Source organism: Equus caballus, chromosome 25, assembly GCF_041296265.1.
Source record: "Equus caballus isolate H_3958 breed thoroughbred chromosome 25, TB-T2T, whole genome shotgun sequence".
In the NCBI taxonomy this organism is placed as follows: domain Eukaryota; kingdom Metazoa; phylum Chordata; class Mammalia; order Perissodactyla; family Equidae; genus Equus; species Equus caballus.
In genome coordinates this window covers 39718638-39741909 of record NC_091708.1, presented here as the reverse complement: position 1 = coordinate 39741909, position 23272 = coordinate 39718638, and the positions used below count along the sequence as shown (strand labels likewise).

The 23272-nt window shown below is 55.8% G+C and overlaps 2 protein-coding genes and 1 long non-coding RNA gene across 28 annotated transcripts; 1 reads left to right on the top strand and 2 right to left on the bottom strand.

Annotated features, from left to right (window-relative positions):
• Positions 1–384: 384 nt before the first annotated feature.
• On the bottom strand, positions 385–2996 carry LOC111770603 (uncharacterized). The gene is made up of 3 exons (XR_002803909.2): positions 2733–2996; positions 2265–2455; positions 385–869 (listed from the first exon to the last, which is right to left on the bottom strand). It is a non-coding gene; the product is annotated as an uncharacterized lncRNA (long non-coding RNA).
• Positions 2449–22182, top strand: CIZ1 (CDKN1A interacting zinc finger protein 1). Of its 26 annotated transcripts, none has more exons than XM_023628984.2 (18): positions 2449–2843; positions 3776–3920; positions 4163–4278; positions 6160–6231; positions 8026–8255; positions 10686–10779; positions 10963–11071; positions 11583–12277; positions 12535–12656; positions 13297–13494; positions 14206–14330; positions 15673–15760; positions 16254–16367; positions 16570–16722; positions 17604–17673; positions 17899–18020; positions 18296–18451; positions 21015–22182. In XM_023628984.2, exons 1-18 carry the CDS (start codon positions 2570–2572, stop codon positions 21126–21128), a joined length of 2997 nt encoding a protein of 998 aa, XP_023484752.1. In that variant the 5' UTR covers positions 2449–2569; the 3' UTR covers positions 21129–22182. The 26 variants fall into 26 exon arrangements, with proteins under 26 accessions (XP_023484752.1, XP_023484757.1, XP_023484755.1 ...); XM_023628989.2 differs by having other exon boundaries at positions 20599–22182; XM_023628987.2 differs by lacking the exon at positions 21015–22182 and adding an exon at positions 19464–20236.
• On the bottom strand, positions 19610–23210 carry BBLN (bublin coiled coil protein). The gene is made up of 2 exons (XM_001501110.6): positions 22916–23210; positions 19610–20079 (listed from the first exon to the last, which is right to left on the bottom strand). The coding sequence occupies exons 1-2, from the start codon at positions 22992–22994 to the stop codon at positions 19907–19909; spliced, it is 252 nt and encodes an 83-aa protein (XP_001501160.1). The 5' UTR covers positions 22995–23210; the 3' UTR covers positions 19610–19906.
• Between the last annotated feature and the right edge of the window lie 62 nt (positions 23211–23272).

Sequence of the window (23272 nt, the reverse complement as noted above, 5' to 3'; positions counted from 1 at the left end):
GTGATGGACACAGATGTCATGGAGGGAAGAGCTGCTACGATGAACACCAACCTGAGGAAGGAGGAAGGAAATTGCACACTAGAGTCATTCATTCATCCGCTCACTCATTTAATTGACCTTTCCCAGGCAATCACGATGCGCAGGACTCTGAGCTGGTGTCCCAATGACACAGCGGCAACTCAGCAGCTGCTTTCCGCTGCTAAGGGGCACATGACATTACTGAAGGCAGAAATAATGCCAAGTGAGGAAGTGGCAGGTTACAAGACAAAGACACCATAATCAATAGCTGGCTAGAAAGTGTACTGGGAAAATAGCAATAATAACCACCATAGAAACTTCACAGGCGCTTGATTAAGAATCCTGAAAGATGACATAACGCGAGGCTTGAATAAATGGAGACATTTACTTCATTCTTAAACTGAAAAACTTGGGATAAAGATATCAGCTCTTCTCCATGTAAACACATTTCACGCAACACCAGCTGAAATTCTGATGGGGTTGGGGGCAGGGGGAGGAGTTTGACAAAATCATTTTATAATTTAACTGAAAAAATTTACATGATTGGGAATTGGCAAGAAATTTTTTATAAAGTATAATGATGTCGGGGCCTTGTGCTATCAGGCATTAAAATATATTCCAAAATTATAATAACCACACTATGGGATATCATCACGGGAAGAGACAGGTAGCAGAATAGGTCTGGACATAGATCCACTGAGTATAAGAGTTTATTTTGTGATGAAAGTGCATCTCAAATTAGGAGGAAGAAAGAGGCCTCCAGGAGATGTGACAGCCTCTGACTTCATCTGGAATGCAAAGAGGCAGGGCCACTCTTCTCCTTCTCAACATGTTCCTTTTGGGACCTTTGCCTGCAAGGAAGTGATTAAAAGCAATTAACATGAGTCTAGCCCCAAACAGTGTCCCCAGAGTGTTCCCATCGACTATCTGGTCTGGTCTTTAAGGAGGCACCACAAGGTCATATACACTCAAAAAAATGTTCACTCCTTCCCTGTGATAAAACCATCCAAACCGCTCACAGCAAATTAGAAAAAAAGGAGAGAAAGTGAAAAACGCCCATGAGCCCACTGCACACATATTTCTTCTTTCCAAAATCAAGATCATAATGTGCACGCAGTTTTGTAACCTGCTGAGTTCACTTCACATCTCACATCATATTGTGTTTAAATATCCTTTGATATTTAAAACCTAATTTCGATGGCTGTGTGCTATTCCTGAAGAGACAGACACCAGGATTTATTTAGTTGTTCCTCTTAAGCTGATTATTTTCCACAGCTATTATAAATAATGTTTCTGTGAATGACCTGCTGGCTTTTAAAAGACTCGTTTCTGACTTTTTTCTTGGGTTAGATTCCTACAAGAAAGGTTACCAGGTCAAAGTGCAGAACACAATCAAGAGTCTTGTTAGAGAATTTGCAGATCTCTTTTCAGAAAGATGAACCAACACAGGAAGCGAGCGCTGGCTTCCCTACCTTCACCAGCATGAGCATTATTTTTAGTTTTTTTACTTTGGCAATTTGCTAAGCGTGCTCTGTGCCAGGTGCCAGTGCTGAGCATTATGTAATATCATCCTCACACTCCCCTCACCCCCGGGGGCGCCCATTTTAGAGACAAGGAAACCGGCTCAGAGAGGGTTCCTGCGCCGGCCGGGATCGTAAGCTACACGGAAGCGGAGACCGGACCCCTCCAAGGCCAGCAGCCGCATCAACCTGGTTGCGAGCCCGCAAGATTTTGCTTCGGCCCCTCCCCTCCTCCCCCACTGTCTGTGTCTTGGTTCTCACCAGAGTGAGTTTTCTAACCTGGGTGCATGTGATGCTGTCACAGCCCTCCCTAGCCCTCCCTGGCCTCCGGAGATAAAGCTCAGCTGCTTAGGCCGGTCTTGCAAGTCCCCACCATCCAGGCTGCCCTTCCACCCAAAGGCGCAACGTCCCGCTGACCCCGGCCCCGCCCCGCGCTCCGGGCACTCTAGGCCACTTTCGCGCCTCCAAGTCCAGGCGGAGTTAGGCACCTGTGCGGTCGCCCCGCGCTGCAGTAGAGCCGGCCCAGAGCTTAGGGCAGCGCTTGTCACATGACTTGCAGTGATTGGCTGACACTGCGGTCTCCGCCACGGGGGCAGGCCTCGGGTCTGCGCGTCCCTAGCGCCACCGCGCGCCCTGCCCGCACACAGTCGGCGCTTAAGGCAAAGGGAGCGAAGAGCCCAAGGCTGTTACAGTTGTGGAAGGCTTTGCTACTTAGTAACCACTAACCGACTTAGTAACTGCGCGGCTGCGGCAGCCCTGCCAGATTGTTCGGCTCAGTGACCCCGTGTGGGGACCGAGGAGAGGGGCGCCGGGACGCGGGACAGAGTCACAGTTGAAGGGTCCTCCCGGGCAGGACCATTTCAGAGGCAGGATGAGCGCCGTTTTTCATCACTGAACTCAGCCCTCCTCGCCCCGTCCTGAGTCAAATCAAAGTTGAAAAAACACTTTCAAACGGACCTCCCCGCGCCCTTCTAGGGCAATTCTTCTGCCCGCCCGCGCCTATCGCCCTCTCGTCGGGTCTCGGTGTCCCAATGGACAGCGGTCGGCTGCACGCCCCCTCCCATCCCAACCCCGCGCGGGGCCGGGGATCGCGGGACAGTGGCGGCCGCGGGGCGGTCGGTTGGGGACGGTCCTCCTGGAAGTCGCCCTCGATGTCGCCGCCAGACGACAGACCCCTCTGGACAGCAGACGGACCTTGGGCTCAGAGCCGACCCTGCCCAATGCGGAGGACGCGCGACGGAGGGTCTGCGCCGCCCGAGGCCCCCTCGCAGCCGGGAGCCGAGCCCGCGGCCCGCCAGGCGCCGGGTGAGCGGGCGCCGCCCCGCCCGGTGAGCCGGGCGTGGGGCAGGCGCTCGCGGCGCGGCCGGCGGCACCGGGACCTCCGGGCCTCCAGGGGGCGCTGCACCGGCGCGGCCCGCCGACGGGCCCTCGGAGCGGACAGGCCCCGGCCGAGGCGCTGGGGGCCGGAGCCGCGAGCGGCGAGCCGCAGGCCTCCGCCCGCGCGTGGGGGTGGCGCGACCGCGGAGGGGCAGCGGGGAGGGGACCGCGCGGGGCGGCGAGGCGCGCGCGCCGGGGACGCGGGGCCCGGACGTGAGGCTTGGGGCCCCTTGAATGGAGGCTGCGGGCTTCGCGGGCAGGTGGGGCTCCCGGATCTGATGTGTAACGCAGGCGGCACCTACAGAGGAAGCGGGGAGCGGAATGGGGGTGGGGGATTCGGGGAGAGAGAAGCCTTCCTCCTACCTTGTTCCTGGGCCAAAGTGAAAGGTTGGGGGTGCTGTTGTTATTGACACAAAATAGGCACGAAGGAGGGAGACGGTGGGAGTGTTGTCGAAGGGGGTGTGAGTGGGAGCGGCTGGCATTGGGACATGATTGGCGCAGGGCACGGCTGAAGGGTGGGCTGGGGAGACGGATTGGGGTCGGACGCTCCTCCTGGAAGGGTCGAGCTGTGGGAGTTGGAGAGATCGAGGGCGGGGTTGGGCATTTGCAGGAGAGACTGTTGGCAGGATTTGGGGGAAGTTGGAGGGAAGATACCTGAAGCCTGCTGTTAGTGGCAGATTTGGAGGTATTGAAAGGATGGGGGGCCCATGTGGCATGCTCTCGCCAGGACTGGGAGTGTAGCTGTGAAGCTCAGCGGACAGTCTCTGAGGGCCGTGGGCTGGCGTGGGTGACCATGGGTGAGAGGGGCGCTGGACTGACGTGTGGTGGGGATCCAGGCCTTCCTCCCCTGCCTCCCCCAGCCGCCATGTTCAACCAGCAGCAGCAACTCCAGCAGCAGCAGCTCCAGCAATTACAGCAGCAGCAGCTCCAGCAGCAGCAACAGATGCTCCAGCAGCTGCTCCAGCAGTCCCCTCCGCAGGCCCCACTGCCCATGGCTGTCAGCCGGTGAGTTCCCCACTGGAGGGGTGGGTGCTCTAGGCCTGCCACTCGGACCCCTCTCGGAGAATCCCCCATCGCAGCCGTTTCTCCCAGGGACATCCCGGTTTGAATCCTGGAAGTTGTCCATTCCCACCCCATGGGGATCCTCAGTCTGCAGGAGAGGGGGCAAAGAATGGAGATGAGGGGTCTCAGGAAAGAGGGAGAGTCTGGCTCACCCAGTCACCCTCTGACACCTCCTTTCAACACAGGGGGCTCCCCCAGCAGCAACCCCAGCAGCAGCTTCTGAATCTCCAGGGCACCAACTCGGCCTCCCTCTTCAACGGTTCCATGCTCCAGAGAGCTTTGCTTCTGCAGCAGTTGCAAGGTATGGCTACGGGCCCTTTCTCACACCATCTTAGTGGTAGCTCCCCAGGAGCCCCATTGCAGGAAATCTCATCAAATCCACTCAGTAACCCTGAGAGGGAACTACTGTCAGTGTCCCAGTTTACAGATGAGGACACTGAGGCTCCAGGAGGTGGAAGGCCCTAAGTTGCTCAGCTGGATGCAGGTCTGTCTGATCACAGAGGTGTGCCCTTGGCCATGGTGCTGTCTTTGTGGGCCGTGCTCAGCACAGTCCCGTGACATTCATATTAGATGAGATGATAGATGGAAAGATCTATGTTGACCACCCTTCTCCACATCCCATTTGATGGATGAGGAAGCTGAGGTCCACAGAAGGGAAGTCTTTTTCCCTTTTGCCCTGGAGCCACACAGCACAGGCAGTGGCTGAGCTAGACCAAGGCCTGGGCCTCCTGACTCCCTGGATCTCTGGGTGGGTGTCTCTAGCCCTGTGCATTAAGCTTGTGCCCTGGCCTCAGTTTCCCCATGCGGAGAGCAGTCTCTCAGTTCCTACTTCCAAGATGCTGCGCCTGATATATCAGCCCCTGCAGGAGTAACCCAGGGATCCATTGACCTGGGGCCAGCTCATTTTCAGGCCCAGCGCCTCCTACAGAGTGGGCATGGCTTGCTGGGTGGTCCCTCCAGGCTGGGCACTGTGCTGGGGCCTTTGCAAACCCAATTCCTTGACTCTGCTGACAACCCTAAGGGGAGGTACACTCATGATCCCATTTTACAGATGAAGAAACTGAGGCCCAGAGAGGGGCCATGTGCCCAAGGTCACACAGCATGTAGATGTTGATTAGAGAGAGAGCTAGAGCCCAGGTCTTAGCACAGAGCTGCATTCTTAGACACCAGGCTATCCTGCCTCCCAGCAGGGCATGCAGCCAGGTCACAAGATGGGATGGTTGTCACTCTCCAGCCCCACCAGGGCCCCATGGGTGTGGCTGGTCCTGGGAGCTGACTTACAAATGATAGATGGATGGGTGCAGAGGTAAAACCACAGGGACCCATAATGTGTATATATGTATTTCCCCCTTTTTCTTTCCCACTTTAAAAGTCACACTCTTCAAAGAAATGCGAAAAAAAAATTTTATGGGCCCAGCACACTTCTGCGCTACTCTGCTATCTGAAAGAAATATTTTAAAAGGAGGATAAGAAAACCCGAATGGTCATATGTACACTCATCTCCTGAAGACAAAAGCCCCCGCAAGGTTTTGGTGGACTTCCTCCCATTTTTTTCTAGGCACAGACTTGGGGATTTGTTTATGATTGTGGTTACTGGTACACTCGAAAGGCTGCATCTTGTTTCCTTTCCACTGAGTAGAATGGCGTGCTCATTTACCACATGCCTTGACAGGCTCTGTAAAGAGTATTTTTAACAGGTGTTTAATATTCCACTGGAGGGACGTGCCCTCGCTTACCTAAGCTTCTCAGCTGTTTCTTTCTTTTTTTTTTTTTTTTGGCTGTTTTAAATAACACTGGGATGAATATCATGTTTGAGATTATTTTCTTAGAATGGGTTCCCAAAAGTAGAATGACTGAGGGGCCAGCCTGGTGGCTCAACGGTTAAGTTCACACCTTCTGTTTTGGTGACCTGGGGTTCGTCAGTTCGGATCATAAGTGCGGACATGGCACTGCTTGTCAAGCCATGCTGTGGTAGGCATCCCACATATAAAGTAGAAGAAGATGGGCACGGATGTTAGCTCAGGGCCAGTCTTCCTCAGCAAAAAGAGGAGGATTGGCAGCAGATGTTAGCTCAGGGCTAATCTCCCCCCCCCCCAAAAAAAAAAGTAGGGTGACTAGGGGTGGGGGTGGTGGTGGATGTTTTATGGCTCTTGATAAGTATTGCTAAATTGCTTTCCCAAAGGACTGGACCAGTTTGCAATGCCACCAGCCGCGTATGACAGTGCCGGTCTCCCCATGCCCACAGCAACATTGGGTATTATATGCTTTTCTTTATATATATATACACATAGTTTATTAATTTGATTGGCAAAAAAGCTCTATCATTACTGTGTTCATTTACATTTCCTGGAGTGCCAGTGCAGTTGTACATTTTATATTTGTCCGTTAAACGTTCGTATTTCTTTTTGTGACTTGTCCATGTCCTTTGTCCATTTTTCTTTTTGAGTGTGCCATCTTTTATCTCACTGTTTTTAAGAGCTGGTTGGCGTTCTCGCTCTGCACATATGTGTATATGTGTTCAAGTTGATGTTAACTGAACACGTGCTGTGTACCAGGCACACTTGTGTATCTCCTGAGTCCTCATAAAGCATTGCGAGTCAAGCTCTGTTATTATGCTCATCTGACAGTTGAGGAAACTGAGCCTAAGAAGGGGACTAACTTGCTGAAGGTCACAGAGCTTGTCCTGTAGAATCTGGACTTGAGCCAGCTCTCACAGCACCATGCCATTAACCCCTGTGCTTCCTGTCCCCTCACCAGGGCAATGATTTGAACTGTCTTTTATGGCCTGAGTACTGGGCCTCCAAGTCAGATGGTGTCTGCCCTTAAGGAGTTCCCTATGTGCTTGGGTAGTGGGCAGTGGGAAGCAGCTGGTCCTAGAACAGGGAAGCCAAGGCCTCTGGGGACACAGAGAGGGTCTGGGAAGGCCTCCCACAGGAGAAACATCTAAAGGAGGAATGAAGGATGACTGGAGGTAGTGGAAGCAGAATGACTCAGGTAGAAGGACAGAATATGCAAAGGCCCAGAGGCAGGAAGAACCCAGGCTTGTTTGAGGGACTCACGGGAGCATGTGGCTGGAGTATCATGGGGGCACATGTGGGGAGAATGGCAAGAAAGGAGGTTGGGGAGGTGGGCAGGGCTAGACCTTGCCTGGTGCGGAATGGGCTTTGTTCCTGAGCAGATATGGAAGGGTTTGGGGGTGGGTGGCGAAGTCAGAGTGTGGTTTTAGAGTGATCACTGTCTGCTGCTATCTGGTGCCAAAGCTGTGGCGGAAATTCAGACGGGATGAGGTAGCTTTGGAAGGGAGGCAGGAGTGGAGACGGAAAGGGGAGTCAGGCTGGACCGGGAAGAGGGGTAGGAGACAGGCTTGACAGGATTTGGTGATGGCTTGGATGGGGGGGCGGGTAAAGAGAGGGGAGAATCAGGGGGACCCCAAAAGCCTGCCTGGGGCCAGTGGGTGGACAGTGGTGTCCCTCCCAGAGACCCTGGAGAAGCTACTCCTCCACTTTGTGTCTCTATTTGGTCATGGATAGAGATGATAATACCTCCCTGATGGTGGCTGGGAGGAGTGACTGAGGCATGCGTGGAAAGTGCTTAGCAAGGGCCTGGCTCCCGGTAGACTTTGATGAAGGATAGCTGGTGGTGGGAAGGGAGTGTCTCATTATTCCAGGGACCAGTCATCTTGCTGGTTCTCCCTATGGGTCCTGTGTGGATCTTTCACACACCTTAAGGCGTACCCTAAAGCATGCCTGAGGGTGAGCGGGGTTGCTGGGGGTGCTCAAGCTGCTGACCAGAGAGGCATCTGGGGAGGGAAAAGGCAGAACCTCTCCCCTCCCCAGCTGGAGCAGAAAACCAGCCCCATAGCCCCCTCCCCACCAATGCCTGAGGTGGGACTGGGCTTCGGCTCTCCTTTCTCCCCTCTGGTTGCCCTTGGGTGGGAAGGGGCCCCTTTGAAGTTATCCATGATGTTCCCATGATGCTTTGGGAGATTGACCCCTGACCCCAGCCTCTACCACCCAACCACGGTTGTGATCCCTCTTCTTGCCTACAGGTAACCTCCGCAGCTACAGCCTGGCAACTCCGAACCTGACAGCCCCCAGCCTCCCAGCCCCGCCGCTGGCCACCCCAAATCTGCAGCAGTTCTTTCCCCAGGCCACTCGGCAGTCTCTGCTGGGCCCCCCTCCTGTTGGGGTCCCCATAAACCCCTCCCAACTCAACCTTTCAGGGCGGACCCCCCAGAAACAGGCCCGGACCCCCTCCTCCACCACCCCTAATCGCAAGGTGAGTGGTGGCTGGGATGCAGCAGGTGGGGGTGGGAGAGGGCATCCTGGGTATCAGCCCAGCTCCACCCACTCTGGCTCACACTGGGCCTTGGGGCAGGTCACACCCCTCTTTGTGCCTCAGTTTCCTCATCTGTAAGATGAGCCAGGCTAGGGGCAACGAAGATAAGTTGGACCTGTCTAGTGTTTCCCAAACTTCAAATATTCCTGAACCCCTGATGTGATTTTGTGATTTTTGCCATGCCCAAACACCACTAGAACTGTTATTTACCTAGTATTTCTCTCTTTAAAAAAAAAAAAAAAACTGAGATATAATTGACGTAAAACATTGTGTTAATTTTAGATGTACCCTAATATTTCTCTTTAAATCAGTGCTACCCAATAGAAATAAAATGGAAGTCGTATACGTCATTTAAATTTTTCTAGTAATCACATTAATGAAGTAAAAAGAAACAGGTGAAATTAATTTTACTCATGTATTTTATTTAACCCAATATATTAAAAATATTATTTCAGGGGCCGACCCTGTGGCCGAGTGATTAAGTTCGCGTGCTCTGCTTCGGTAGCCCAGGGTTCCGCCAGTTCGAATCCTGGGCGCAGACATGGCACCACTCATCAGGCCATGCTGAGGCGGCGTCCCACATGCCACAATACAAGGACCCACAACTAACAATACACAACTATGTACCAGGGAGCTTTGGGGAGAAAAAGAAAAAAAATTATTTCAACATGTAATCAATATAAAAAAATGAATGAGGCATTTTACATTCCTTTTTTTGTTGTTGTACTAAATCTTTAAAATCTGGTGTGTATTTTATACATACTATCTCAGTTCAGCTTGCCACATTTCAAGTGCTCAAAAGCCACACACGTGTGTCTGGTGGCTGCTGTCTGGGGCAGAGCAGCTTTCAGTCAACTAGCTGCTTCTGAGTTACATTTATTTAAAAAGGAAACATATCACTTCTTGAAATTTTAAAAACAGTTTAAATTAATTGCCATACACAGAAGGAAAAGAAAGCAAGCTAGAGTGAAACAATGTTATATAATCCTGAATGCTACACTGTTGCCATGGAAGGTTCCAGCCAGCACTGCTTGCTCCAGGGGCATTTGAGAGGTGTTTAACTCATCAGAGGCTCTCCCTGATAAGCAGACTCAGAGAGCTGGAAAAGGAAAGAACCGTCCTGCCCCTGACCGTCCCGGCAGCTCCTCACACACACTATGCTCCTGAGAGCATTCCAGGGCAGGGCCAACACCCCCCATTTTCTGGCTGCTCCAGGGCCCGCCCACATCTGGAGGTGAGGCATTTCCCTCCAGAGGGGGGTCTTGGCCTCCAGCCTTCCAGTTGGGCCTGTCCTAAGGTGGTCTTGTCTAGGGTCTACTCCCGCCCCCATTTTACATATGCGAAAACTGAGGCTCAGAGATTGGGGTTGCCCTGGGCTGCACAGCTGTCAAGACAGACCCAGAGCCTGGGCCTCCTGACTCGCACACCAGTGCCAGTGTCGGGCAGGGCGAGAGCTGGGTAGTTTCTGAAGGGCATGGAGTCCTGGTATGATCCACATCCCCACTCAGCACTCGTTCCTCGGGCTTAGTAGGAGGGAGGGAGGCTGCAGGCGTACTCCTGGGGGCCTCCTGGGGTGCCCCGGAACCAGCCGGAGCCAAGCATTTATTAGCAAACATCTCTAAGTCCCTGCAGGGGACTCAGTGGTACAGATGGCTTGGCCTGGCCCTGCTGGAGATCTTGGGCTGGGGAGGAGGGTGGTGTTGGTGATGGGACGTTAATGCAGACATTGCTCCCATCAATTAATTAAGACTGTGGAAAATGCCACAAAAAGGAAGCCCAAAGCCTTCTGGGTCTGCACCCACTCTAGGGTCAGGAGGGCTTCCTGCAAGAAGTGCCTTTAAGGCTCTGGGTGAAGGCCTGGGGCAGGAAGAGCTCTGCAACTTTGGGGAACCAGAGAAAAGGCCATTGTGGACGTAGAGAGGGTGAGGGGGAGAGTAGGGAGAGCTGAGGCTGGAGGAGTGGACAAGGGGGCAGAGGTCAGATTGCGCAGGGGGTGGGGGAGGAGGCTTCAGGCTTAGGGTAAGGAAGGAGAACTCACAGGAGAGTCTCAGCCTGAAAGAGACAAGATGTCTTCCGGTTTGCATTTTAGAAGGCTTACTCTGGCTGCTTCATGGAGGAGGGGGCGAGGAAGTCAGGAGGTGGCACCGTGGGCCAGGAGAGGGCTTTGTGTCCCCAAACCTGGGTATACTTAACAGTCAGGCAGTTAGATGGAACCCCCTAGACGCAATTCCTGAGAGGTTTAGGGTCATCTCCTGGCAGCTCTGGGGCCAGGCTCCTTCATCCTAGGGGACTGTTGCAGCCACTCTTCATCAAGGGAGTGTTTACAACAGTGGGTGGCAGATGTCAAAGACAGTTTCTGAAAGGAAGTAGGATTCTTCTTCTCAGACGATGCCCGTGGAAGACAAGTCAGACCCCCCAGAGGGGTCTGAGGAAGCCACAGAACCCCAAACAGACACACCAGAAGGTAAGGGAGGGAGGCTGCTGACCCTTCAGAGGGGATGCAGGTTGGGGCAGGTGGGTGTGGGGCTGGTAATGAAGGCAGATCTGGGAGGCAGGGGTCTTGGTGGGGTGTGAGCCCAGGCTCTGTCTCCCGGAGCTCGTTCATGCTCTACCCAGCATCAGGTCACTCATCTAACCTCCATTCCAGACCAAGATACCTCTCCCGGCCCAGATGGCATCACTAAGGAAAAAGGCACTCCAGCACCTGAGCCCGAGTCTTGTGAGGCATCTGAGCCACCAGCCAAGAGGTCAAAGAGGTAACTGCTGCTGAAAACCTGCCCAGGGCCCAGGTGCCCTGTACTCTCCCTCCTGCAAAGGCAGGGCGTGGGCATAGGTTGGGGGTGGGGCCCTTCAGGGGAGCTGGAGCAAGGAAAAGGCCTTGGCCTCTGACTTGGAGGAAGGTCAAACCTAATTCTGTGCTTCATCTGGGAAGGTCCCAGGCCAGACAGACTCTGGTGTCTTCACTGTGATTGAGCCCCCTGGAAGTGGGCTAGGTGGCCAGGTTGGAGGGGTGAAGATGTGCATCTGAGATCTCAGAATGGGCAGAGGGTGGGCAGCTTGGATCCATATTAGCAAGTTGTGGGAAGTGGGAGCGAGTGACTCTCAATTTATTTTGGTGAATCTGGTACCTAGAGAGCCAAAGGGGCTTCCCAAATGCTCAGCTTGTATGTGGTAGAGCTAGGATTGGAACTTGGGTCTTGCCCTTTTTGGGGAGCCCCTGGGGCCAATTCGAAGATGTGAATTTGATCTTCTTTTTATCCTTCCTAGCTCAGAGGGGCCCACAGAGAAGGGACCCCCAGGGCAGCTGCAGGCAAAGGTCCAGCCACAGGCCCGGATGACGGCACCGAAGCAGACACAGACCCCTGAGCTGCTGCCTGAGCCCCAGGAAGCCCGAGTGCAGCCATGTTTCCAGCCACGGGTTCTGCAGATCCAGGCCCAGGTGCAGCCACAGACTCAGCTACAGATGCCACCAGTGGATGTCCAGGTGCAGCCAAAGCTGCAGAAGCAGGCACAGACACAGACCTCTCCAGAGCACTTAGTGCTGCAGCAGGTGCAGCTGAAGCTGCAGAAGCAGGCAGAGCCACAGAAGCAGGTGCAGTCACAGATGCAGCCACAGGCACATTCAAAGCCCCCAAGGCAGGCTGAGCCACAGAAGCAGGTGCAGCCACAGATGCAGCCACAGGCACATTCACAGCCCCCAAGGCAGGCTCAGCCACAGCTGCAGAAGCAGGCACAGACGCAGACGTATCCACAGGCCCAGGCAGAAGCACAGCCAAGGGTTCAGCCACTGGAGCAGCCACGGGAGCAACCTCCAATGCAGTTGCCAGTGCAGCCACTGGACCAGACCCAGGGGCAGCCTCAGACCCAGTCACAGGTGTCATTGCCAGCATCAGAGCAAACACCGGTTCTGGTTCATTCCACAGTACTGGAGACACCTCCTGACATGATAGAAGCTAGAGCAGGTAAGTGAGCGCCAGCTCCCAGCTGGCCTGGTGGTGGGACAGTTCTGCCCGAACCCTTCGTTCCTCCCCTGGCACTGTCCAGCCCTGACTGGGTGCTGCCTGGGGCTGAGCATTGGGCCTGGAACCAGAGTTCAGAGCCATCCACACCAGAAGCCTCAAGGTCCTGGCTGTGGGAAGAGAAGGTGGCTTGGGCCTGGGTCTCTCTGGGCCCAGGTGGGAGACGGACTCTGGGAAACAGAGCACGTCTGTCATTTCAGGCCTGGAGGAGGCCTCGCCGGAGCCAGCAGGTGCCCAGGTCAGCATGGAGGAGAGCCAGGAGGAGTTGACCAGTGGCCTGGATGTGGGAGAATGTGAAAAAAGAGCAAGAGAGATGCTAGGGGTGGGTAGAGATGCTAACGTGGCAGCATGAGGGCCACAGCGGCCAGTGGCAGGATGGCCTCTTTCTGCCCCAGCCCCCATCTGGGCCCCCTCACGCTTCCCCACCTGTGAAATGGGACAGCAGCCCTCTGCCGGGGCTCGTGGCCAGACCAGACTGGGTTTGACGGTGATTCATCAAATGCTCATGCTGTTTGCTGCCTTCACATGCCCTGCCCGGAGACACTTTCCGTCATGAGTCCCTTCCAGCCTGCTCCTCCCTACACTAGAGACCCCAGACCCCTCACACGGGTCACATTGCCTGTGTGAGGGAAGCCTGGGCCTTGGGTCCCAGTTCTGCCTCATAGTGTAATTGTAGCCAAACCCATTCTCTTCTTTGTATCTCAGCTTCTCCATCGGTCATGTGAGGGGTCACGTGGGATGGACTTTAGAGTTAGGTAGACCTGGGTTTGACTCCCGACTGTAGCACTTCCTAGCTGTGTGAGCTCGGGCAGTCACCTAACCGCTCAGAGCCTCAGTTTCCCCATCTGTAAAGTGGGCCACCAGGAGGGCCTGATGAGACAGTGCTGGTGGATGTGTAGTGCTGGGGCTGGCCCACCCTAAGCGCCCAGCTGGTGGTAGCTCTGCTCCTGTTCCCGGCGCAGATGTGGGGTGCCGGGGGCTCCCTGAAGGTCACCATCCTGCAGAGCAGTGACAGCCGGGCCTTCAGCACCGTCTCCCTCGCACCCGGGCCGCGTTCTGGGGACTCCACCTCCGCCGCCCCCGCCACCGCCAGCGCGCCCTCTAAGCAGGCCCTCCAGTTCTTCTGCTACATCTGCAAGGCCAACTGCAGCAGCCAGCAGGTGCCGCCAGCGGGCCCCGGGATGGGCGGGTCAAGTGGGCAGAGTGGAGGGTTCGGGGTCTGGAGGGGATGCCCAACCTGCCCATTCCATGGCTGCCTGATGGCCACTCAGGGCATTTGCTCAGAAAACATTTCCTGACTAGCCAAGGAGGCAGGATTTTAGAGCCAGGCTGACCTGGTTTGAATCGGCCCTGACCAGCTGCGTAGACCTCAGAAGGTGAATTCCACCCTTTGTGCCTCAGTTTCCTCCTGCGTCAAATGAAGAGACATTTAGAACCCACCTCACTGGGTGGTTCTGAGGATTCAGCGACTTGACATTGAAGTCAGGAGCCCCAGGCCTGGCCTAGAGTGAGCACAGCATTAATAACAGCATTATACTCCCATTATTACTACCCTTGCTATTGTTCCCTCCGTGACTCTGTGCCTCACCTGAGCAGAGCCATGGGCACCTGGAAGTTAATCAGACCGCTCCTTGTCTCTGAGGCGCTCACAGTCTCCCGGAGGAGTAGGAGCTCTGCCTGCTGTGTGCGCCCTCTGTGCCTCAGTTTTCCATCCTTCTCTGACCCACAGAGTTGTTGTAAGAGGAATGGCCTCATAGCCACGGTGGGGTGGCCATGAAGCCAAAGTTGAAGGCCTTCTCCCCAGGCCCCACCCATGCCTGCTGTTCCGGGGCTCACTCCTCACACCCATCCCTCCCTCTCGCCCACCACAGGAGTTCCAGGACCACATGTCGGGGGCCCAGCACCAGCAGAGGCTCGGGGAGATCCAGCATATGAGCCAAGCCTGCCTCCTGTCCCTGCTGCCTGTGCCCCGGGATGTCCTGGAGAGAGAGGACGAGTGAGCGGGGAATCTCAGGGCCTCTGTGCTGGGGGGGTGGGCTGTCTCGCAGGCCAGGCAATGCCAGGAGGGGCCCCGAATCTACCATCTGCAAGGCCTGCCTCTGGGCTAAGCAGTGCCGTTGCCCAAAGGCCTCTTCACACTGTGTGGCCTTGGACCTCAGTTTCCCTCATCTGTAAAATGGCCTGGTGCAGGGTGTCATGCAGGAATTCGTGCATGACACCTGCCCCTCAGCTCCAGATCTCCCATTTTTTTGGGAGAATCCAGAAACCCAGATTTGTGTGTGAAATCTCACTTTAAGAAGAGCCGCTCTGCGTGGTATTGTAGTCTGTTCTCGAGCGTTAAACCTTGCCCTGCCCACTGCCCTAGGACTAATACTCAGGTGAAATAATCATGAATACAGGAGAAAGGTGACTCATGAAGATGTTCCTTGCAGAGTAAATGTAATGGTGAAAAAAAATTTAATTGGAAATGATCTAAAATATCCAGAACTAGGGAATTAGATCTGTTAAGCCTTGTCCACTCTGTGGAATGACTGATAAATAGGACAGAGGCAGGGAATTTATGATAATGTGGAAACATATGTGTGATGTAATGTCAGGCTAGAACAGATTCAAAATTGCACTTGCAGAATGAACTTGATTATATAAAAATACATCTTGTGACTCAAGAAAACCAGAAGGATGGAGCTCAAGATGTTAACAAACTCCAGATGGAGGGGAGTCATTGAACTGTCTGCTGATGACGTTTCCCCTTGAGTCTTGACTTGACCCAGTGGGGCCACACAGAATGTGGCAGTCCTGCAGATGGGCTGCCTGTCCTCCCGTCATCCAACAGTCAGAAACTCTGGGCTGATCCCCTTCAGGGCCTGCGGGTCCTGGGATGGAGTCCTGGCCTCCCAGAGCTCACCACAGTCCATCAGGGGCAGAGAAGGATCAGGTGCTCCCAGTCCATCGTGGAAAATGCTGTGGCAGCGGCACTTTGGGGCCTCAGAGGGGGGCCTGGCTTCCTGGGAATGGGGGAGGGGCAAGAACAGCTCTGGGAACAACAGGACATTTAGACTAAAGGATAAAGAGTTTTCAAGGCCAGATATCCTCAGTTGTGTCACTGTCCTGGTGGCCTCCTGGTATCCCAAATGCTTCTAAATCTCATTTTTCCCCCAAGTTTCCTTAGTTATTCTTATTCAAGTATTCTTCCAGATGAATCTCAGAACCATTTTGTTGAGTTTCCAAAAAAGATCCTGTTGAAATTGTGCCACATTCACGGAGCATCTGGGAGAGCTGCTGTCTTTCCGATGGGGACATAGTGTCACCCTATGCTTGTTTTGATTCTCATGATTCAGAGAGCCCCCACCGAGGCGCTGGTGCAACACCTGCCAGGTCTACTACGTGGGGGACCTGATCCAGCACCGCAGGACACAGGACCACAAGGTAAGAGGACCCGCATGCTGCGAAGGCACCCACATGAGCTGTCACCGAGCCGAGGGCTGGGAAGGAGGGAGCCCAGGCTGGGAGTGGAAAGTAAATGTCAGTCTTTGTCTCCGCACACATAACTCATAAGTGTGGCTTCTCAATGAGTCAGTCCTGTTTCTTCTTTGGGCTTCGGTTTCCCCATCTGTCCAGTGTGGGCAAGGCACCGTCTCACCCCACCATTCAGCCACAGGGTTTGTGGGGGTCCTCTTGGTGGCTCCCTCTCTCCCTGTCTCCTCTCTGTCCTGTCTCTGTTGCCATCTGCTATCCCATCTCATAGCCCATGGCACAGGGAGGGGTTATATTGGCCCATGTTCTGGTACAGGGGCAGAGCACAGCCAGCTGATTACGGGTGTGGTGGCCTGCAGCTGGGAAGCGAGGTCTCACTGGGCACGGCCTGGCTGCACCTGGGGACACTGCCGGCTGCCCACTTGGCCTGCCCTCCTTTCCCCAGATCGCCAAACAATCGCTGCGACCTTTCTGCACTATTTGCAACCGCTACTTCAAGACCCCCCGCAAGTTTGTGGAGCATGTGAAGTCCCAGGGGCACAAGGATAAAGTCAAGGAGGTAACCCCAGCTCCCTCAGAGGAAGACAGGCCCAGAGAGGTACAGAGCCTTGGCCAAGGCCACACAGCAAGTTGAGGTTTATCCCAGCCTGAACTCATAGCAGGTCCAGAGGAACTGGAGCCTTCTGGGGTGCGGGGTGGACGGGGCGTGGCACCTTGGCTGCCCAGAGCTGACCTGAGCGCTGGCCCACTCCCCTGGGCAGCTGAAGATGCTTGAGAAAGAGATAGCTGGCCAAGATGAGGACCACTTCATCACGGTGGATGCCGTGGGCTGCTTTGAGGGTGATGAAGAAGAGGAGGACGACGATGACGAGGAAGAAGAAGAGATCGAGGTTGAGGAGGAATTCTGCAAGCAGGTGCTTGGGAGGGGGGTGTGTGGGAGGCAGGCTGGACTCCAAGCCCGGGAGGGACCTCGCCCCACCTCCCAGGGGCCGAGAGGCAGCGTGCGGCATTTGTAGGCACTAACGCATGCCACATTTAGTGTTAACAGGAACTATATACTGTGTGACTATATGTAAATATACACCATGATGACTACAGGGTGGCAGGTGAAATATGCAGGGGCCTCGAAGCCTGGCTGAAATTTTGACCTGTGTTGAGGAAGGGAAGGGTCAGCCTAGGCCAAGGGAACAGCACCAACAAAGGCACAGAGGGGGGACTGTGTGGTGTATACAGGAAAAATCAGCATAAGATGATGATGCCGATGATGATGGTGATGATGGTGATGATGATGATGAGGATGAGGATGATGATGGTGGTGGTGATGGTGATGGTAGTGAGAATAGTCACCATTTTTGGAGCACTCACCATATGCCAGGCGTGTACCAAGCATTTTCCCGGCAGAATCTCACCGACTTGGATGCCAGGCAGTGAGTTCACACTCATAACGCCCCAGCTCCGCCGCCCCCCATGAGTGAGGAGCTGGAGGAGCCTGCATTCTTTTCAGTCTAACAAATGTTTCTGAAGCACTTGTTTGGGGCCAGCCCTAGTGCTGGACACCAGGGATGTGTGGGGACCAAGGCCTGGCCTCTACCCTCACAGAGCCCACCCATTGCAGTCCAGGGTGGTGAGGGGGCAGCCGAAGCGGGGGTCGCAGAGGGGCTGTGGATGGAGGGTCGCAGGTTAGGGGTGAGGCTGGCTTTGCTACTCAGCAGTCAGCAGTGGCGTGACCCTGGGCAAGCCCCTTGGCTTCTCCGAGCCTCAGTTTCCTCTGCTCAGAACACTTGCATGTTTCCAGGTGAGGTCCAGAGATATATCCATAGAGGAGTGGAAAGGCTCGGAGACCTACAGCCCCAACACCGCATATGGTAAGAGCGCAGCCCTGACCCCCCCTGCAGGAGCTGTGGCCCTCGGGCCCAGCCCCCAGGCGACCCCCCAGATCCGAGCCACAGCATCCTGGCCAGCCAGCCTAGCCCTCCTCGTCCTCTTCTCTTCTCCCACCCAAAGGGTGAGGGAGCAAATGGGCCCCTGGAGAGGGCGGGACACCTGGCTGGCGCCGGGGATGTGAGTGCACAGACCCTGCCATCCCCCAGGTGTGGACTTCCTGGTGCCCGTGATGGGGTATATCTGCCGCATCTGCCATAAGTTCTACCACAGCAACTCGGGGGCGCAGCTCTCCCACTGCAAGACCTTGGCCCACTTCGAGAACCTGCAGGTGAGCCGGACCTCCTGCCTGCCCCCTGCCCTGCCCAGGGGCTCAGACTCCGCCCAAGCTGATGGGGATGGCCAGTGGCCACCTCCCTCCTGTGTTTGGCCTCAGTCCTTGGGCACAAGGGGAATCAGAGCCCGGGTGAGCCAAGGTCTTCCTGCTGTTGGTGTCGGGGGCGCTGAGGGCCAGGGTGAGCTCTGGCCCAGGGAGGCCGAGCGTATCGCACAGGGTCACACAGCACAGGGAGGAAGCCCTGCCTCACCTGCGCCCTCTGTGTCCAGAAATACAAGAAGGCCAAGAACCCCAGCCCCACCTCCAGGCCTGTGAGCCGCCGGTGTGCGATCAATGCCCGCAACGCCTTGACTGCTCTGTTCACCTCTGGTGGCCGCCCGCCCAGCCAGCCCAGCGCCCAGGACACAGCAAAAACCTCCAGCAAGGTGACGGCCCGGCCCCCTCTACCTCAGCCCCCACTGCCCCGGCGCTCGACCCGCCTCAAAACCTGATAGCGGGAGCTCCCAGGCCCCCCGTCTGGGTCCAGACCTGCTTAGCTGTAGGAGTCTGTGTGGAAACTTTGACATGGTTGGTGTTTTTACTCAAAATCCAATAAAAGAAGGTAGTTTGGCTGTACAGTTCCCACAGCCCTTGTGTCCGGGGGCAGAGGGGAAGGGGGCACCCGGCCAGCTCTCAGCCAGCGCCCAGCCTCTCTAGCAGCGTGGCAGCAGAACCGGAAGGCTCTCTAAGCAGGGGCTCTGCGTTCACAAAGCGCTTCACCTCTCTGAGCCTCAGCTTCCCTCTTAATAATGTATCAGGGCTAGGGAAGCACCTTCAAGTAAGATCTCATTTAATCTTCACAATGACCCTAGGAGGCGGGTCTTGTCATTATCTCCAAATTACAGATCAAGAAACTGAGGCCTAGCAAGGTCAGGTGACTTGCTGAAGGTCATATGTTTGGTGAGTGGCTAGGATTTGACGCCAGGCCTGAGCTCTGGACCCTGTGGAAGTTCAGGTGCACGAGAGTGGACCCTCGCTGCTCTTCAGGGTCTGAGTTTGTGGTTCACTAGTGGTGGGGGGGCGGGTAGGGCCCGCCCTTCTCGTCAGGCAACTCTATGATGAATCATCAGTAAATGGGCCCAGGCTGAGGTGGCTCTCTACTTCTGCTATTTCCCCATCTAGAAAGACCCTTAGAGATAGCCAACCAGACCAACCTTGTTATTGGCCAGCTGAGGAGACTGAGGCCAAGAACAGGAGGGCAGTGCCCAAGGTTGCACAGCATGTCTTGGTGTTGGTTGTCTTGGTGAAAGGCCCTAGTACCCAGAGAAGCTGAGAGCATCATACAGGGTCACACAGCATGTCTGATGCTGTTTCAGCCAGGCTGGGAAAGCAGCTGCTGGCTAGGAGCACACCAGGTGGGGAGGAAGCCCTGACCTCACTTGTGCCCTCTGTGTCCAGAAATACAAGAAGGCCAAGAACCCCAGCCCCAACACCAGGCCCGTGAGCCACCAGTGGTGATCACCTCCTGGAAGGCCTCCACTGTCCTGTTCACTTCTGGCGGCCCCTGGGACCCTCATCCTGGGAAACAGAGGAGAGAGGCACAGTGGTGTTGGAGCCCCGTTTAATGTGGACGCTCAAGGCCTGGGCAGAGTGGGGAGTGCCCAGGGATTGGGCAGGCAGACAAGGTGGGTGGGTTGTGGGCATACTCCTGGCCCCAGGAGGGGATGCTGGGCAGTGTGGGCTGGCTCAGGCACCCCAAGAGGAATACGAGAAAGGTGGCCCAGGCAGGCAGACCCACCAGGGGACCCGCAGGCCAGCCCTTGAGAAGGTATCTAAGCCAGGTGGTGAGTGCCCAGGCCAGAGCCTGGCCAGGGAGGGGCCTGGGTGGGGACTCCGGGAGCCTAGGGGCTGGCATCGCTGGGGGCCTCCCCGAGCTGCTGCTGGAACTCAAGGCGCGTCTGCCGGTTGGACTCAAGCAACTCCTGGAGGCGGGCGTGGAGGTGGTCGTTCTTCTCCTCCAGGTGGTCCAGACAGGAGTTGATCTGGTCCAACATGGAGTTGATGGCAGCGTATTCTGGGAGGAAGGGGAAAGAGAGCCAAGGTCCCTCGCCTCCTCAGGGTTCACAGACACCCTCCCCCACCATGGGCAAGTCCCTCCTCCTTCCTGAGCCTCGGCGTCACCATCTGGAAAATAGGTGGATACCAAAAGAGGAAAGGCTTTGGAAAAATCATACCTAGTGCATCGTCGTTTTTTCTAGGGTTAGGGTGGTCATGGGGAGGTCAGCCAGACAGTGTCCTGCCTGGGAAATCCTGCCAGGTGCCAAGTCTCCTCTCCATTTCCTTCATCAGCTGCCTAGAGGCCAGAGCCCAGGCAATCAAGGCCTCTGCCCCCAGGCAGGCACTACTCTCCAGCCTTTCTGTGGCTCTCTGCCCTTGGGGATGAAGCACCCCACAGGCTCTAAGGCCCCACTCCCCTCTCTAGCGCTGCCCCTGCCCGCCTCTAGCCCTTTCTGCCCCATCCCTGCTCCTGTCTCGAACCCCGCCTCTCATGTCTTTTCCTTTGCTCTCTCACACCTGCCTTTGCCCACCTCAGGCCCGTTGAACATGCTGTTGCCTCTACCTGGAATGCGCTGTGTCCTCCTTCTGTCTTCCTTCCCTCCTCTCCTCCTGGATGAGTCCCACTCGTCCTTCATGTCTCAGCATGGATGACACACAGGGAGTCCTCCCAATGCCCCAGGTGGACCAGGCCTCTATTCCTGAGCCCCTGCCCTCCTCACACCTCTACGGCCCTCACCTCCGGATTGCCTGCCGTGATTATCTGTGTGCTGGTCTGTCTCCCCTACCAGACTGTAGAGCTCCATGAGAGGTGGGATGGTCTTGCGTCCACTGCTGTGTCCCTGGTGCCCTCACTGGTACACAATAACCATTTGTTGAATGAATGAATGGGTGAATGAATGAAGCCTGACTGCCCAGCCTTTCTGCCTTTGCTTAACTGTCCCTGCCACCCAGAATGCCTCAAGCACAACAGCCATTCAAGGACCAGCTCAAAATGCCTCCTCTTCCGAGAAGCCTTCCGTGGTCTCCAGAAGAAACCATCACTCCCTCCACCACGGCCACTCCTGACCTGCTTCTCTCAGCAACACAATATCCCTTAGGTCCCAAGGTCTGGGCCTGTGCCCACTGCGGGACCCAGTTCTGAGCCAGCCCATGACTCAGATACACTCAGCTGCCAGCTTTGGACAAAGGGGAAGTGGCTGGCAGTGTCTGGAAAAGGCCAGGGCTGGAGGAGTGCGGTCTGGGATATGGGTGCGAATGTGTCTGCATTCTGGGGGAAGAGCACCCATCGCCCAGAGCTGGCCCACCTCACAGAGACCAGAGTCCTGGAAGGTCGCTGCTGGCTCTTACATTCCAACCCCCTTGTGGTACAAATGGGGAAATTGAGGACCAAGAAGGAGGAGACCTGCCCAGGGTCCTCCAGCTGGTTCGTGGCAGAGCCAAAATTCAGACTTGGTGACCAGGGGCACTTGGGTTTTAGTCCCAGCTCTGCCCCATCCCAGCAAGTCACGGCACCTTTCTGGAACAGGTGGTGAGAACTGGTTTTTGTGAGGATTCATCTGTATCAAGAACTCAGACAAGGTCTGACCACAGCGAGTACTTACAGATGGTCATTACCTTCAACATTTCGCATTCCGTGTCATGAGACACAGGCCGGGAGAAGGATGGGGGAGGTGAGCATTTCCACACCACTGGGGCCAGACTTTATCTGTGTCAAGGGCACTTCCCAGGTCCAAACCTTTGCCTTCCACTTGGGACACCCTCCTCCCCGCTGTGCTAAGTCTCATGAATCTGCCAACATCCACTCGTGTGACTCCTGGGAGGCCCTTCCTCACGCTGCCACCACAGCTGCCGTGTCATCACACACATCTGGCCACTGTTCACTAGTAGTGTCCGGGGTCAACCAGCCAGCCCGCCACTTACCCCACTGGGAGTGGGAGGTCCTCTACCTCCTCATTAAACGCAGACTGTGGGTGATGAAAGTGTTCTAAAACTACTGTGGTGATGGATGCACAACTCTGTGGATGACCTAAAACCCGCTGAATTGTACAACTGAAATGGGTAAATTGTATAGTATGTGGATTATAACTCAATAAAGCTGTTACCCAAAAGAAAACAAAAAGCAGACTCCATACGTGCCCCACATTTACTAAGTCCTGTTAATAACCCAGTCTTCATTACACTAAAGAGAATAATGACCACTTACTGCACTAGCATGCTTGGAACCTACCTAGTATCTTCCGTTCGTTTTCCTATTTAATCCTGACACACTGCAGTAGGAGACACTAATCATTATTCTTAATTCACAAGTGGAGAAACTAAGGCTCGAGAAGACGAGAAGGGAGCTAATGGTTCTCTCTCCACCTCCCACCCCCCCACCCCGTGCTGTGCAGGCAACAGGCTGCTTTGTAAGCAAGTCACCGTCGCCAAGCCTCCACCAGCAAAGGGGGCCGGGGATGCTGACTCAGCAGGGCAGGCGCGCCCACCCAGACAGCCCCTGCTGCTGAGCCAAGGCGGTCCACAGGCCCCGCCCCCTCAGGAGCCTCCGTCTCCTCAGGGGCTGAAGGAAGTGGCTGGGGCAAATCCCAACAGGGCGAGTGTCCCTGAAGCGGCCTCAGTTTCCCCGTCCGCGAAACGAGGCCAGCTCCCATAGTTCTCGAACGCTGCCGTTTCTGGGGACCCGCTCACACGCAGGTGCTGGCCCTGAACGCCGAAACGGCACCTGCAGCTCGCGACCCGCCCAAGGGTGGGAGAGGCTCCGAGGTCCCTTCCAAGCCCCCATCCCGGCCCCGATCCGCCTTTCCAACAGGGCACCCCCGGAAAGCAAAGGTCGCTTCAGCAGCCCCCCGGGTCACCTGCTTCCCCGAAGCCGTCGTCCTCGCCTTCCGCGCCCGCCTCCACAGGCACGCCCAGGTCCCCGTTGGGGCCCGACATTGCGGGCTCGGGCGCCGCAAGGGCCGCGGACGATGGAACAGCGCCGGGGGAGAGCCGGCGCCGTGCGGAAGGTGCAGGCGGAGGAGCGAACGCCGGGCCGGAAGAGCTGAGCTGCTCGGCTGAACGCGGCGGGCGGCCGGGGCCCCGCCCCCAGGGCTGGAGCCGCACGGCCCGAACCCCGCCCCCTAACTCCGCCCCCGCCCGCCGTCAGACTCCGCCCCCGAGCCTCCAGCCCCGCCCACACCCTGCCTCAAGTCTAACTCCGCCCACCCCCACGT